This window comes from Hirundo rustica, chromosome 14 (genome assembly GCF_015227805.2).
Source record: "Hirundo rustica isolate bHirRus1 chromosome 14, bHirRus1.pri.v3, whole genome shotgun sequence".
Classification (NCBI taxonomy): Eukaryota; Metazoa; Chordata; class Aves; order Passeriformes; family Hirundinidae; genus Hirundo; species Hirundo rustica.
The window spans coordinates 790,269-805,407 of record NC_053463.1 but is presented as its reverse complement, the minus strand read 5'-3'; the positions used below and the strand labels follow the sequence as shown (position 1 = coordinate 805,407).

Genomic DNA, 15,139 nt, shown 5'->3' with positions numbered 1-15,139 from the left:
AAAAGCCTTTGTGAAATATGGATTAAAGCAGCAGTGCTATCCCAGCTGTGAGAGCCTAGCTCTGATCCAGGATCACAGCTACACTTCGTGCTGCTCCAACTAACAGCATAAATTTAACCTTCAGATCTCTTTTGCAGGATTATTTGCTCAAAGCAAATACCCCCGAAAGCATTACAAGTCTTCCTTTTCCCCCAAAACGGGATTACATCATTTACTAATCAAAAGGCCAAGATCTAAGACCATCCTCTACGAACGAATTTTAATTCATGTCTGGAAATCCCAGCAAGGTACTGAGAACAACTTGGACGTGGCACTCAGTGCTCTGGGCTGGAGACCAGGTGGGGATTGGGCACAGCTTGGACTCGATGGTCCGGGAGGGCTTTTGCAACCAAAATGGTTCTGTTTGGAAATGACTTTTTCATAAAATCCAGGTCTGAGAACCATAAAGGCCACTCCAGTGCCATCGCTGGGGTCACTGCCAATCCTCACCAACACGCAGTACAGCCCCCAGTATGCTATTTTTTCAATAAACATGTAATAAACATGTTTTATCTTATTAAAATTAAGGTGTGAAGTGAAATTAAATTCCATACATCTTTAGCATTCAGAAACTATTCTGCATATGAAGTTTAAGACTTCTAATATCGAAAGCTGCCTTAAAAGTCTGTTTTCAGAAAACTGTTTTTTTTCATATTCGCTTATGGTCTAATCTAGTCCATGTCTTAAGAGAACCAAGATGCAGAGTCCTTTATTATTTAAAAAAAAAAAAAAAAAAAGTCTAATTATACCTACCCTCATATGGGGACAGCACAATTGATTTGGGAGCAATTCATATGGAACACAAGATTAACAGAAATTCAACAGGCAAAATAAACCATCAAAGGCCCTGGCAGCAAAAGTAACCCACAAAAAAACATACAAGAGAGAAAACAACAGGCGGGTAGTAGGAAACTGAAATCCACATGCAAACTGAAATCTACACAAAGCTATCAAGTCTGCCAGTTCTTCTCTTTATTTAGTTTTGGTTTTTGTTTTTGAAGTTAACAAGCCTGGACTGCATTCTTGCACAACAAATCCACATGTGCACGCAGAACATGCACGTTTTCAGCATGGATTTATTCAAAGCCTTTACTGATGGCTTTAGGAAGTTATTGCTTCAGAAAGGTAACAGAAACTCTTAGGGGGAAAAAACAAATAAGCAAGAGGGAAAAAAATATGAGCACACAGCAATGGACAGAGTGCCTGTGGATAGGTGTGCTGGTTTAAAATACATCCTTCTGAATTTACAGCATCTGACCAAATGAAAAGCTACTGAAACCATAAACCAAATGTAGAGTTTAACACATTACAGCTTTATTCTCACCCCCCCTCCTTTTCACGTGATGGGGGAGACGCCCCAGCCCTTTCCTGGCAGCGCATCCATGGGAAGGAAGGAACATCGCCCTCCTCTCCGAGGTGTCGGGCTGAGCGACAAACACAGCGCGGCAGCGGCTCAGCACAGCCTGCCCGAGCCCTGCAGCTGCAGCTCCTGGGGCCCACCTGCACACCCCAGTGCCCATCCTGCACCCCCCAGTGCACACCCTGCACCCCGAGAGGCTCCTGCAGCCCCCAGTGCCCATCCTGCACCCCGAGAGCCTCCTACACCCCAGTGCCCACCCTGCACCCCGAGAGGCACCTGCACCCCCAGTGCCCACCTGCACCCTGAGACACTCCTGCAGCCCCCAGTGCCCATCCTGCACCCTGAGACACTCCTGCAGCCCCCAGTGCCCATCCTGCACCCTGAGACACTCCTGCAGCCCCCAGTGCCCATCCTGCACCCCCAGTGCTCACTTTGCACCCTGAGAGCCTCCTGCAGCCCCGGTGCCCACCCTGCACCCTGAGAGACTCCTGCAGCCCCAGTGCCCACCCTGCACCCTGAGAGACTCCTGCAGCCCACGGTGCCCCCCAGCACCCCGAGAGACCCCTGCTCTCCCGGCCATGCCCCACACCAGCCCGGTGGCACCGCAGTGCTGGACATGCCCTGGCAGCATGGCCCTGGCAGCATGGCCTCGGCACAGGTCCCAGCCATGCCAAGCCCTCCCAGACCCTGTTACTACATCCCTGCACACCACCACACCTTGGAGCAGGTTCTCCAAGGCGCGATGGCAGAAATAAACCACATCTGCTGCTCTCTTCTGTCACGGATTCCAGACTCCTGGCTCAGGGTGGAGTGGATCTGCTGGAGCTTGGAAATAAAAACTCCTGAGAACCCCCAAACCTCAGAGTGGTGCTCTCCAGGCAGGCTGTGAGGGCAGCGGAAGGCAAGGAGACACCAGGCAGGCTTTGGAGAGGTGCCAAGGGGCTGAAGCCCAAAGCAAGGCCAGGTGCACACAAACCACAAGCAGCCATGCCCTCCCCAATGTCCAGCTGGTAAGGAAGAGACCCATGGAAGCCCTCCCCCGTCATACCCAATTTACACAGCTGGAAAGGAGCTGTGTATGGCTGGAGGAGTCTCATCCAAAACCTCATTTTCTAAATATTTCCCAGAATTTCTCACCCCTTATCCTGTTTTCACACCCCTCTCACCGGTGAGACTCAGCCAAGACACTGCCCACTTGTGAGCAAAGAGGGCACCCACCTTCCAGCCCCTCTTCTCCATAAAAACTGCCAGCAGGAACAGGGATTCAAACATTCAGGGATAGGAACACACACCAAACCCCCCCAAATCACCCCTGCCTGCAAAGGTTCTGATAAGAAAAGACTGGAGTCCCTGCTGCACCCAGAAGTGTACCATAAGGGATATTCTGGGTAAGGACAGTGACAGGATTGTTCCCAGGTTTCTTGGAAAAATGAAAACCAAGCCAGGAAGCTGTGAAATCACTTCCATTATCTGCTTCTTGAATAGATGACAGACTTCACTGGTACTTCACGGTTTGCTCTTCCTTGACTCTACAGCCCATTTCTGAGCTTCCCAGGTGGTATTTTGAGGCAAACTACACATTTGTGCCCTCATTTCTTTATAAAAACTCCCATCTTGAGCAATACTTGCTAAGTTTAAACTCAGCTACACAAATAAAAGCAACGAGAAATAAGAAGTATCTGAATAAAGCAACACAAGAGTAAATGGCGCCCTGCTGCTCACAAGTTTCATATTAAATCTTGTGCGACCGTGGTGCAGAAATTTGATTATCTCCAGCTGTTTTCTGACACCAGTGACTGTACAAACATATTACAAATAGTATGAAGAATGTATTACTGTAAAATCCAATATGAAACTCGTTTTCTTTACTAAGTTACAGTAGCAGTGAACTGAATTCAAGAAAGACATGATCATTATTTTAGAATTCCCCAACAGTACTTTTGCCTTTGCAATCTCACAAAACCCGAGATATTTGATCAAAAAAGAGGAAGTTGTGTATGATGCTGCATCCCCAGAGCAAAGCATCAGCAGTCTGTGGGATATTCATTTCCAAAATGCATCAGGATTGTAATTTTCTAGGAAGGTTTAGCACGGACTGGGAGCTCCACAGGTGGAGCTGGAATCCAGAGATTTGATGGTGACCCCTTGGCTCTGGCTGGGTTTAAAAGGCAGTGGGCTGGTACAGACACATTCTCCACACACCATGTCAAGATGACTTCTGAAGAGCACAATTTCCTCCAGAAATCCACACAATTGTGGTGATTATTGATTTAAGGCACCAGGATTATAGAACTCTACATGATATCCTGGGTAAGTAACAGCGCGTCCCGGAGCCCGGACTCGCCTCTCGCACACGAGCGGTGAGAAAACCTGACTTCACCTCCAGCCCCTGCAATCCAAAACCCAGCTCCAGGCTTGGCTCCCTGAGCCACGGGAGCTGCAGCTGCTCCTCCTGCTCCTGCCAGACACCTCTGGGACACGGAGGTGACACAGCCGGCAGGACAGGCCACGGGGGAGGGAGGAAAAGCCTTTGTCACGGTGTTTTATAGCTCTATTTCAAGCAACACAGGCATGGCCTGAGCACAGGGAGACACGGCTTCATCCAGGGATGGAATCCCAGCAGGAAACGTCACGGCAGAGGTCTGTGGGAGCTGAGTCAGGCCAGGACGTGGGAGGCACAGGCACAACACCCTCTTTGGAGTGAAGGTGAGGTAAGCAGGAAAACCCCCGGGAGGGACACAGTAATTGCGCTGAACTGCCCTCCCAGCCCAACCCTGCGCTTTTGGGGACACAGTTACTGGTTATACACGGGGACAGCCCACACCTGCTGGGTCCCCAGCAAGAGCTGCACGGCCAGAGTCTCACAGCTGCCCCTCAAGTCTGTGCCACCAAGTGCTCCAACCCAGGCATGGAGCTCGCTCCTGAAGGTGACCAGCAACGCCACAGCCACAACTGCTCACACCCTCACGTATGGGCAGAGAAACCGTCCATTCTGTGTTTGCTTTTTTCCCACAGATAGCCCAAAAGAGCTGCTCTGGAGTCAGAGCCAAGACAATGAGATGAAATTATTCTTTTTTTGCGTGTGTCATCTATTCCAGCTGTACTGGTTCACTCCTGTCCCAGGGGGATGAGGCCATCCACAGACAGCATCTGACCAGTATTTCCAGAACCCGGCACTGAGAGCAGGATTAACTCCTGGCCTGCGAGGGCCCTGGCTATTTAAGCAAAGGCTGTGTTATAAAAGGACATCAATGGATCTCACACTACGGTGGCTCTTACAAATGGTTATCAATGGATCTCATACTGCAGTGAATCAGCCAGAAAATCCCTGAGTTGAGAACAATAATCTGTACATGCAACAGTGCCACACATTAATTCTTCAGTAAATAAGATTAAAATCTGTGTATACTTGAGACTCTGGGAGACAAAGGCTGGGAAACGAAAGAGAGCTTAACCCAAACTGCGGGGTCTGGTGCACAGCACTCAGCACATCTGAGTGTTCTTCCCAGAAACCGCCTTGTTGCACACACACTTGTTCTGTGATCCCGAGTTCCAAGCTGATCACTTCACAAAGGCATTTCCAAGCTCACTTCTCTACACCAGAGGTGACACTCGCAGTTATTTCAACAGCACAAACCCAAGGTAATCGTAATCACGGCTCGACAAAGCTTCTCCCCTTGCTCGTAACTTGGACTGCAAACAGGAGTTTATTGGGATGTTGTTTTCCTCAAGACTGATGCCATGGGCACCATTCACAGGATGCACATGTGACGTTACAGCAGCACCTCAGGCAGGCTTCAACTACCCCAAAAATGAATGCTACCCCAAAGCAATGCCTTTGGGAGGAACAAAGCTACCACCACACTCAGCAGTGGCTATAAAACCGGATCCAGGAGGACTTGGGAACCTTTTAAAGTGCAAAAATAATTCCAGTTTGCAGTTACACACACAGGATATGCACCACTTGTTCATTTCCAGAATGAGCAGCAAAAATCAAAGGAAGAAGGGAAATTTGCTTCCCCCAAGATAAATTGCTCTCATTGTAGAAGTAATCTTTAGCATGGTAAATATACAATGTAGGAGTTGGATAATACCTGTATTTCACGTTTCTGAGAAGAGATTCGTGAGTAGGACTCATTCCTTAAGGAGTTATTCCACAGCTTTGCCTTCACTGGCAGCAGGAGAGTACAAGGGGTTTAACCATGGAGATAAATGTTTAAAAAATTGTATGGACAACAAAAATAAGCTTGTTTCATAAGCCAGAATTAAGTTTAAAATAGAGATCGTTATAGGGAGAAATAAATTTGCAGAAGTTAACCATTTGGACTGGACTTACAACAACCTCCTTGGCTATGAGCTCGATGGAAGGATCAGCCAAAACTGGGAACAGTGGATTACATTTTACATGACCTCTCAATTATCTAGTTACCTTTTCACAGCGCCTTAGAGCACATTCTGCAGGACATTCCTGATTCATCCCTTTCTGCCAAAACAACTGGATTTTCTTGCCATGTACTTCGAGAGTCAAACCCCCAAGTACAGTATTACATTAAGCTGACAAATCACAACACAGACTACTGGAACCCTGAGCACTCCAAATACCACGCCTGGGTTTTATATCAAAATAGAATTATTAAAAAAGCCCCGATTCCGGATGTCCCATACATTACACACTGCTGAGTCAGGCAGCACTTAAAGCACTGCCTCCAGCCCTGCCAAGCCACCGGCCTTGGCCAGCAGCCGAGGGAAACAAAGCGGGAAGACAAACGGACAACTGACCTTTACCACTGCTGGCAAACAATCCCTTTTCTTTTTTTCCCCTTCCTTCTCACACAGCACCTGAGCCGAAGAAGAATCCCAGTTAAAGAGTTAAGGGTAGAAGGGGAACGTTTGGGAGCAAGGCTTTGGATTGCGACCGAGCATCGAAACTTTTCCTCCTTCCAGACTCTCCTCCTCTTTAATGGCTTCTCTCAGCTCTTGCCCTTTCTTAAACTTCCTTAATGATCCTTATCCCCCACAAGCTTAAGTACTAGGAATGATTTCAATTGTAATAAGAGAAGCCCTAACAGTGCCAGTGGGGCCCGGATTCTGTGAATTCTGGCTGTAGGAGCAAACCCTGCATTGCTGGGCTGCTTCTCGGCATCCTTCGCTCCCCCCACAACAAGCCACATCTCCAGGAAGTCAGAGCAACAGGAGCTGAGCGAAGGATTTAATGTATATACCATGCAAGAGCCCCACGAGTGTGTGTTGCTAAAACCATTTCCTTGAAATGGAACGGTTTTCCCGGGATTTGTGTAATAAATCACAGGAACATCCCATTGGAGACGGACGCCAGCAAACCCTCCAACTCCTCAGCGAAGCACTGCAGCGCGATTTGCTCCTCTTCCAGCTGCTGTCTCACTGCCATTAAGGACAATCTAAGGTAAACTGTCTGCTAGCCTACTTCTACTCCCTTTTATTCTGTCCACCTTCTTCATTCACTGCACCTGCTGGGAGGAGAGACCCCGGAGCCATCCCAGACAAAGCCTCCTGCCGCTCAGGATCTGGAGTTTGAGGAGCTGCAGCTCAGCGTTTCAGCAGCTCAGCACAAGCACCAGCTGGCTCTTCCACCAACAACAGCTTATCGATTATTGCCAATTCCTTCCCATTAATCAAATTCCTGAAGTTTGCATTCTGCTTGTTAAATTCTGGATCCCTCCCTGCAGCTCACTGTAACTGACTGGTTTTCTTGGGGCCGATTATCACTTGTCTCATTAAAGCCAGCATGCTGGGCTACCCGGAGGAGCAAAACCACTCAGAAATGGCACGACATCAATTCCAGCCTGAGTGGATAGAAAGGGACATTCCAGGTTTCCCATTAAACAGGCAGATTTAAATACAACCTCAACACCACGGCTGAGCTGCAGCTTTTCTTCCCCTACGTTCAGTCTACAATTAATATGTTATTAGTAGACAAATAATTCTACAAACATCAAGAAGTATTTCCTCCTGGAACCTGAAGCTTCTCAAAATCCCAGCCTCCACCTCTCACATTTAGTACCTAAAAAAAAACAGACCACGGGAAACTGGCAAGAGAGTCCTTCCTTTGTTTCTAAAACAAATGCCAATTTTGTTAAGTCTTCTGCAAGAAAAACAAACAAATCCACAATACATCACCTTAAACTAACCCAGTTTAGACCAAATATTTCTGGCAAGGCTCAAGAAGAAAGAAAATTCCTGCTTCAAACCCAGGGTTGATTAATACCTCAAACACTGTAAAAGGAAGATGGAATTGCCTGAATGTTATAGAATAAAAATAATGAAGCAAACCCAAACAATGCTGTTTTTAGAACTGGACTTTGCAGTTGAAGTATATAAAAATCCCTGGGAAGTAAGAACAGCTACCACAAAGCTGTGAATAACGCATTTTTACGCAAAGCTCAACTAGGAGCCACCTTGAAATTCTTTACATATTCCACGAAGAAAAAAAAAAAAAAAAAATCCATTGTCCTACAGCAAAAAGGAAGCAATAAACTATAAGATGACCTTGCAGGAAGCAAGACCGTCAGTGCTGGAGCCCCAGCGTGGATAACCCCGGGCACTGGAGCAGGCAGCTGGTGCCGGGATGCTCCAGGATGCTCCGGGCACTGCCAGCCCCGTCCCAAACCGCTTCACACAGCGCCAGAACATCTCCCCCCGCTCTGCCACGCTCCCAGCCCCACGGAGCTCCCCGTCCCTCCGGGATGCCGGGCAGGACACAGCGGCGGGGTCTGAGCTCCGCGGAGCCGGGCACACATCTCTGCGTTATGCACCCCGAGCGCTGCACGGCTCTGCCTGCATGGCTCTGCCTGCGCCCCGAGTGCTGCACGGCCCTGCCTGCACCCCAAGTGCTGCACGGCTCTGCCTGCACGGCTCTGCCTGCACCCTGAGTGCTGCATGGCTCTGCCTGCACCCCGAGCGCTGCACGGCTCTGCCTGCATGGCTCTGCCTGCATGGCTCTGCCTGCACCCCGAGTGCTGCACGGCCCTGCCTGCACCCCGAGTGCTGCACGGCTCTGCCTGCACCCCGAGCGCTGCATGGCTCTGCCTGCACGGCTCTGCCTGCACCCTGAGTGCTGCACGGCTCTGCCTGCATGGCTCTGCCTGCGCCCCGAGTGCTGCATGGCTCTGCCTGTACCCCGAGTGCTGCATGGCTCTGCCTGCACCCCGAGTGCTGCATGGCTCTGCCTGCACCCCGAGTGCTGCATGGCTCTGCCTGCACCCCGAGTGCTGCACGGCTCTGCCTGCACCCCGAGTGCTGCACGGCTCTGCCTGCGCCCCGAGTGCTGCACGGCTCTGCCTGCATGGCTCTGCCTGCATGGCTCTGCCTGCACCCCAAGTGCTGCACGGCTCTGCCTGAACAGCTCTGCCTGCACCCTGAGCACTGCACGGCTCTGCCTGCACCCCGAGTGCTGCAATGGCTCTGCCTGCACCCCGAGCGCTGCAATGGCTCTGCCTGCGCCCCAAGTGCTGCACGGCTCTGCCTGCGCCCCGAGTGCTGCACGGCTCTGCCTGCGCCCCGAGTGCTGCACGGCTCTGCCTGCATGGCTCTGCCTGCACCCTGAGCGCTGCACGGCTCTGCCTGCACCCTGAGCGCTGCAATGGCTCTGCCTGCGCCCCGAGTGCTGCATGGCTCTGCCTGCACAGCTCTGCCTGCACCCCGAGCGCTGCAATGGCTCTGCCTGCGCCCCAAGTGCTGCAATGGCTCTGCCTGTACCCCGAGTGCTGCACGGCTCTGCCTGCACGGCTCTGCCTGCGCCCCGAGTGCTGCACGGCTCTGCCTGCACAGCTCTGCCTGCACCCCGAGCGCTGCAATGGCTCTGCCTGCGCCCCGAGTGCTGCACGGCTCTGCCTGCGCCCCGAGTGCTGCACGGCTCTGCCTGCGCCCCGAGCGCTGCAATGGCTCTGCCTGCGCCCCGAGCGCTGCACGGCTCTGCCTGCATGGCTCTGCCTGCGCCCCGAGTGCTGCATGGCTCTGCCTGCACCCTGAGCGCTGCACGGCTCTGCCTGAACAGCTCTGCCTGCACCCTGAGCGCTGCAATAGCTCTGCCTGCGCCCCGAGTGCTGCACGGCTCTGCCTGCACAGCTCTGCCTGCACCCCGAGCGCTGCAATGGCTCTGCCTGCGCCCCGAGTGCTGCACGGCTCTGCCTGCACGGCTCTGCCTGCACGGCTCTGCCTGCACCCTGAGCGCTGCACGGCTCTGCCTGAGCGGCTCTGCACACCGCAGCCCAGCTGCACCCCCTCGGAATTATCCTCAGAAGCGGCATTTCCATTATCTCGGGGGAATCTGCTTATTTAAACTGTCCCTGAAATCCTCCCCTCCCCGATGCAGAAATGATTCTTGCTTTGACACAGAGTTTATGATTATCATTAAAGATACAGTGAGAGGAGAGGAAATAAACTCCCCGCAAAAAGTCCCCATGAAACAAACTGAATGCAACATGGAATTAAACTAATTATGCAACAGATTAGCACAAAGCATTTCTACTCTGTCGAAATAAATGGTAATAAACGCTCAATATTCACATATCAAGGTGGAATCCAGCCACAGACTTTGATTTTCTTTTCTGGATCCTTTACATTACAAATTGCTTTAAACACTTCAAAGAAAATAAACAAAAACATTTACAAGGGGAATCAAAATCTATGAATAAAACTGAGAACGAAAGCAAGCTAAAAGTTGTCTTCCTGAAACAAAGAAGAAATCCTCACACACTTCATTCCAACCATGGGAAAATGGAGCAAATACCACGCAGGGAGAGCCCCGGGACTGGAGGGAACACCCTGGGGATCCAAGTGTCAGCAGAGCAATAAAACCCAGAACGTTAGACCAGATCCTTCACCAAAAGCCTACAAATCCTGGGTTTCTGTAGAGGCACTCGCAGGGCCATTTTCTAACTGACTCCACAAAATCCCCCTCCTCTGGGGAGGCCACACGCTGCCCGTGCAAGGAGCTGTTCAACACGGAGCAGCTCTGGGGGACACAACGGGGAGCTCCCCTGGAACGGGAACCCCTCCTGTGGGGCACAGCCACCCCAGAGCTGCCCCGGCCACGCTCCTCCTCCTGCAGCGCTCCCCTGCAACAGCTGCACCTCTGCAATACTCGAGGCAACACAACCACCAAGGCACTGGCCACAGGTAGGAGCCAGCTCCCCACGCCCCACTCCCAGCAGCCCTCCCGCCGTCCTACTCAGGAGTTAAATTCCAGGTGTGTTGAAGTCTGACTGCAAATATTCTTATCTCTTTTAAAGGCAGTTATTGAACGAGCCGCTGAGTATTTCCCACTCGGAATCTTCTTGTCCATGTAAGGTAAATGCGATACCGAGCGCAGCGAAAACTCGAGTTCAGCTTCAATGTGATTCTAGAAATTTACCCAGCAACCAAGTTATTTTGGTGCATAACATTTAAGTAATGCTATGAAGGGAAAGAAAGCCCACAGTGATTGATCCTCTAACCCCTGGGAACGAAGGAGCTTTTGTATACACTTAAATACTTCCTTCCATACTGCCTGTGTATGGATCCTGCTACCACATGCTCAATTTTCCCTCTAGGCTGTACCTTGGAAGTTTTACTTTTATTTATTTACTTTTCAGAGCATGCCAGCTCTCCTCCACTTTTCTTCCCTTTAATTCCAATAATTGAGTAGCTGCTTAAAGCTATTGTTGTACTGTGGGGTAAACACTCCCCAGTGATGCCTGTTCAGCCACACACAACAAATGGAAAAGGAGAAAAAAAAAAGAAAAAAAAGCCCAAGCAAACAAACCAGCATGCATGGAGTTGTGCTAAACACACTTGTAGCGTTTTAATCAAGAGCAACAAAAACTAATTACCTTGAATAGCCATTAGAGAAAGCAGGTCTGCCAGAGAGGTTGAGCGTTCCCAGCGGAGCCAATGCCTCGTCCCCCGATCCCTGGCACCTACTCCAATTTTCTGACCCGGCAGGAAGAGATGGAATGATATTAAAAATTGGTTTCTGATCCTGCTGCTGAGAGAGAGACGCAGTATTTAAATCATAGTGGTACATCTGTCCCCCAGAGGTGCTGACTCCGTGGATGGAGATGGCCGAGACTTTCGTACCCAGCAGGTTCGACCCCGAGAAGTTGGCCTGGCAGTAGAGCGAGCCCATGTTTTCCTGCTTGATGCCGGGAGTACACAGTTCAATGAAGTCTTCCTTTTCTGTTTTCACTTGAGGCATTGACATTTTGGAACTGGGTAAAAGGTCACCACGGTCATTAATTTTAGGTTTAGTGTCAGATAAAAGAGGAGGCTTGCAGTCCTCGCCGAGACTTCCTTCCAGGAGAAAGGCGTCGTCCGCGGATATGGGGGAGAGCAAGCCACCCTCATCCAGCAACGGGTCCAGCCGCCACGGGCTCCCGTTGGGCTCCTTGCCCGGCGACACCGGCGGCAATTCCAAGTCCTGGAGGATATCCAGGGTGCTTTGGTCTTCAGAGAACAGCTTCAGGTTGCCACCATTCGAGCCCACCTGGCTCTGGAGCGCAGCTCCCGACTCCGCGGGGACGCCGCGCCCGGCCATGCCTGGGAAATCCGGCTCGAGCGGCACCTCAGAAGACGCGGCTCCCTTCGCGTCCTCGGCCACGCTTGAGGACTTGTTCAAGCTCGCAATACTTTCCTCCAGGAGCCTGAAGTCCGTCTCTCCAGAAGAGATGCCGATTTGGCCCTGGTGCGAAAATCCGAGGTCGTTTCCCATCACTTTTGCGTCTGTTTCACCCATGTACAGTCCCATCGAGAGCGACACTGCCTTGGAAAGGTCCGGCTGAGGCACATTGTTTCCTAATCCTTTTGGAAAGTCAGCCAAAGCAGGTTGCTGACTGGAATCCGACTGAGAAGATGAAGGGAGAGGGGATGTAGACACAGGGGCTTGGACAGTAGCTCCACCCCTGAAGGGTGGATGGAAGTCCATCACGATCCCTCCTTTGGTACTGATGAGTGCATTTTTCCTGGTTTCATCTTGATCCGACGGGTTAAGCAATTCTTTGGAATCCATTACTTTACCATTAACTATAAAAATATGAGAAGCAGTCAAAGTCAGTACAGCAATGGCACATTAATAACAGCTTTAAAATAAAAAAGTCTAAATCCTTCGCCTGGCGAACCTGGCTCAGCTGCTCTGAGAGCGAAGGCACGGCACACCACGCTCTGGGCTGACACGTGCCACGTCTCTCAAACACACTGCGCTTGTTTTCAGGGGGGTTTGGGTTTTGTTTTCTGTCTAGTGAGGAGGAACTGTGCATTTCCAAGCTTTGCTAAACGTGGATGAAGGGGTAAGGCTGCCTGCACACAACTCGAGCACACGACATCCCCGCACGCACTCTCCAGCTCTGTCACCCGTGCCCGCACTAAGGAAGTGTAAGAATTGTTAAAGGACCCGGTTTACAGATTTTGCCAGGTAAACTTCCCTGGTATTTAACTACACCTTGAGCAGGGGAAAAGGACATTGGCACCTTTCCCAGCCAGCTCTCCCCTTGCAGAGCAGGTCCGGAGCTCCCAGAGGCGGCACCTCCGTGGTTTGGCATTCCCCAGGTTCGACCTCCCCGCCACAAAACACAGCGTTTGCCACCTTTGCACGGGATCCGTCTTAAAATCTAACCCACCCATCTCGCAGTAAACCCCGCATAATTCTTTAAATACGTCTCAAGTTTATAAATAAAACCTAGCTAAAAATAAAGCAGGATTTCTATCAGCTTCCAGCACTCTACCCCTTCACGGCTACTCTCCAAACACACCCGACACTGAAAACAAACCTCGTAAGTTTCAGACGTTTGTATTTGCTACGTGTCTTTTTTCTATTTTTTTTTTTTTTTTTCCCCCCATCGGAGAACTTAAGTATTTTAGAGAAACGGCGTAAATTCTTCGGCAAACTTCTACACGGCGTCCGGCCTTCCCCGGCAGTGCCGCAGCCCGGGGGCAGCGCCCGGCCGCCGGGCACAGGGGCACGGCCAGGGCCCGGCTCTCTCAGCCGCGGCCCCGCCGCTATTTCTGTGTGCAAAGTTAAAGCTGCCAGGGACCCAAAGGCCCCCACGTGTAAAACCTTAAGGTGGCCCGGGCCGGGCGGGAGCGGCTCAGCGCCAGCAGCCCCTCCCCGGGGCTCCGGGGGTCCCGTCCGTGCTGCCCCGGGGCACGGAGCCGCAGCACGGCCAGCCCGGCCCGGCAGCGGGGCAGCCCCGAGCTGCTGCGCCGCTTAAGGGGGACACCCGACAGCGACCGGAAAAAATACAACTATCTACCTCCAGCGCTGCCTTCTTCCTTATTAACGTGAAAGGGGAGGGAGAAGGTAGTTATTTCATTTGACAATTCCCCCGACGCCCCCCCAAAAAAAAACCCCAAAAAACCCACAGGGCAGCGAATCACCCAGCGTAGGAAACGTGTCAAAAATCAGCTGCGAGAGTCTGCCCAAGGGCGGAAAACGCTGCAAACACCGAAAACCGCCGGATCGCAATAAAATCGCCTTCGCAAAGTACAGTTTTCAGAGAAATGTGTCGGGACCTGTTGAGCCGTCTCCCGGCACACCCACCGGAGCCGCAGCAGCCCCGCGCGGGGCTCGGCCGCGCTCCCCGCCCGCGCCCCCCGCTCCCCCGGGACACCGACACGGACACGGGGGGCCCGGCCCGGGGGTCCCCGCGCCCCGCCGGGGCGGCCCCGCCGCCGCTGGCCGTCCCAGCCCGGGCTCCTCCGGGGGCGGCTGGGCTCGGCTCCCCCCACCCCGGGCATTCCTGCGGGCACCGCCGCCGCCGCCCCCCCCCCCGCCAAGTTCCCCGGGGGAAGCGCGGCCCCCGCGGGACCCCCGCCGCCCTTACCTCGTCCGGGGGAGGGCGCTGGGGCTCCTTCAGCCGCCCACGGCCATGGCGGCCCGCGGCGGGGGCGGCAGCCGGCGGGAGGGGTCAACAGCCGCCCCTCGGGGGCCGCGGCACCGCTCCCCCCGCTGCCGCTCCGCTGCCGCCGCTCCGGCCGCCGCCGCCGCTCCTCTCGCGGGGCCCGGACCCCGGCCCGTCCCCGCCCGCCGCCGCGGCGCCCCCTCCGTTAATTAGCGCTAATTGCCTCCGCGGACCTCGCGCCCCCCCGCGCTCCCCGCCCCGTCCCTCCGCCGGGCAGCGCCGCGCTCGGCGGTTCTGCCCCCGCCACAAAATGGAGGACGGCGGCGGCCGCGCCTCCCCTTCCCCTCCCTCTCTCCCTCCCTCCCTCCGCCTCCCCGACGTGGAGAGGGAGTGGAGGCGGCGGCTCGGCGAGGGGCGGCCGCGGCCGGAGCTGCTCCGCGCCCCGGCTCGCCTCGGCTCGGCGGTGCCGTGCCCAGCCCGGCTCCGGCCCCGCCGCCGCCCGGCTCCGGGACCAGCCCCAGCCGAGGGGGAACGGTGCGACCTGTTGGTAGAGCCGGGAAAGTGCAGCCGGGCCCGGGCCCCAGCGGGCACGGCAGGGCCGGGCAGGGCAGAACGGGCAGGGTAGAGCAGGGTGGACAGGGTAGAGGAGAACGGGCAGGGCAGGGCAGGGCTGGGCAGAGCGGGCAGGGTAGAGCAGGTAGGGCAGAGCTGGGCAGGGCAGAACGGGCAGGGTAGAGCAGGGCGGACAGGGCAGAGCAGACAGGGTAGAGAGCAGAACGAACAGGGCAGGGCAGGTCAGAGATGCTCCCACTCGGCCCCGGCGAGGCACGGCTGGAGCCCGTGTCCAGCTCCGGGCTCTGCTCTGCGGGCGGGACAAGGAGCTACTGGA

The 15,139-nt window shown here is 53.5% G+C and overlaps 1 protein-coding gene across 3 annotated transcripts in view; it reads right to left on the bottom strand.

Moving 5' to 3' along the window:
• NR3C1 (nuclear receptor subfamily 3 group C member 1) overlaps nucleotides 1–14,328 on the bottom strand; it is a 62,740-nt gene extending 48,412 nt beyond the window's left edge. Inside the window, exons 1-2 of one of the 3 annotated variants that reach the window (XM_040078158.2) lie at nucleotides 14,233–14,328; nucleotides 11,248–12,436 (exon numbers count right to left, since the gene is read on the bottom strand). In XM_040078158.2, the coding sequence (XP_039934092.1) occupies nucleotides 11,248–12,422 (1,175 nt within the window). In that variant the 5' untranslated portion in view covers nucleotides 12,423–12,436; nucleotides 14,233–14,328. Of the gene's footprint in view, nucleotides 1–11,247; nucleotides 12,437–13,179; nucleotides 13,203–13,771; nucleotides 13,841–14,232 lie in introns of those variants that run through there. The other 2 variants (XM_040078159.2, XM_040078161.2) reach the window with 2 other exon arrangements.
• Nucleotides 14,329–15,139: the final 811 nt, after the last annotated feature.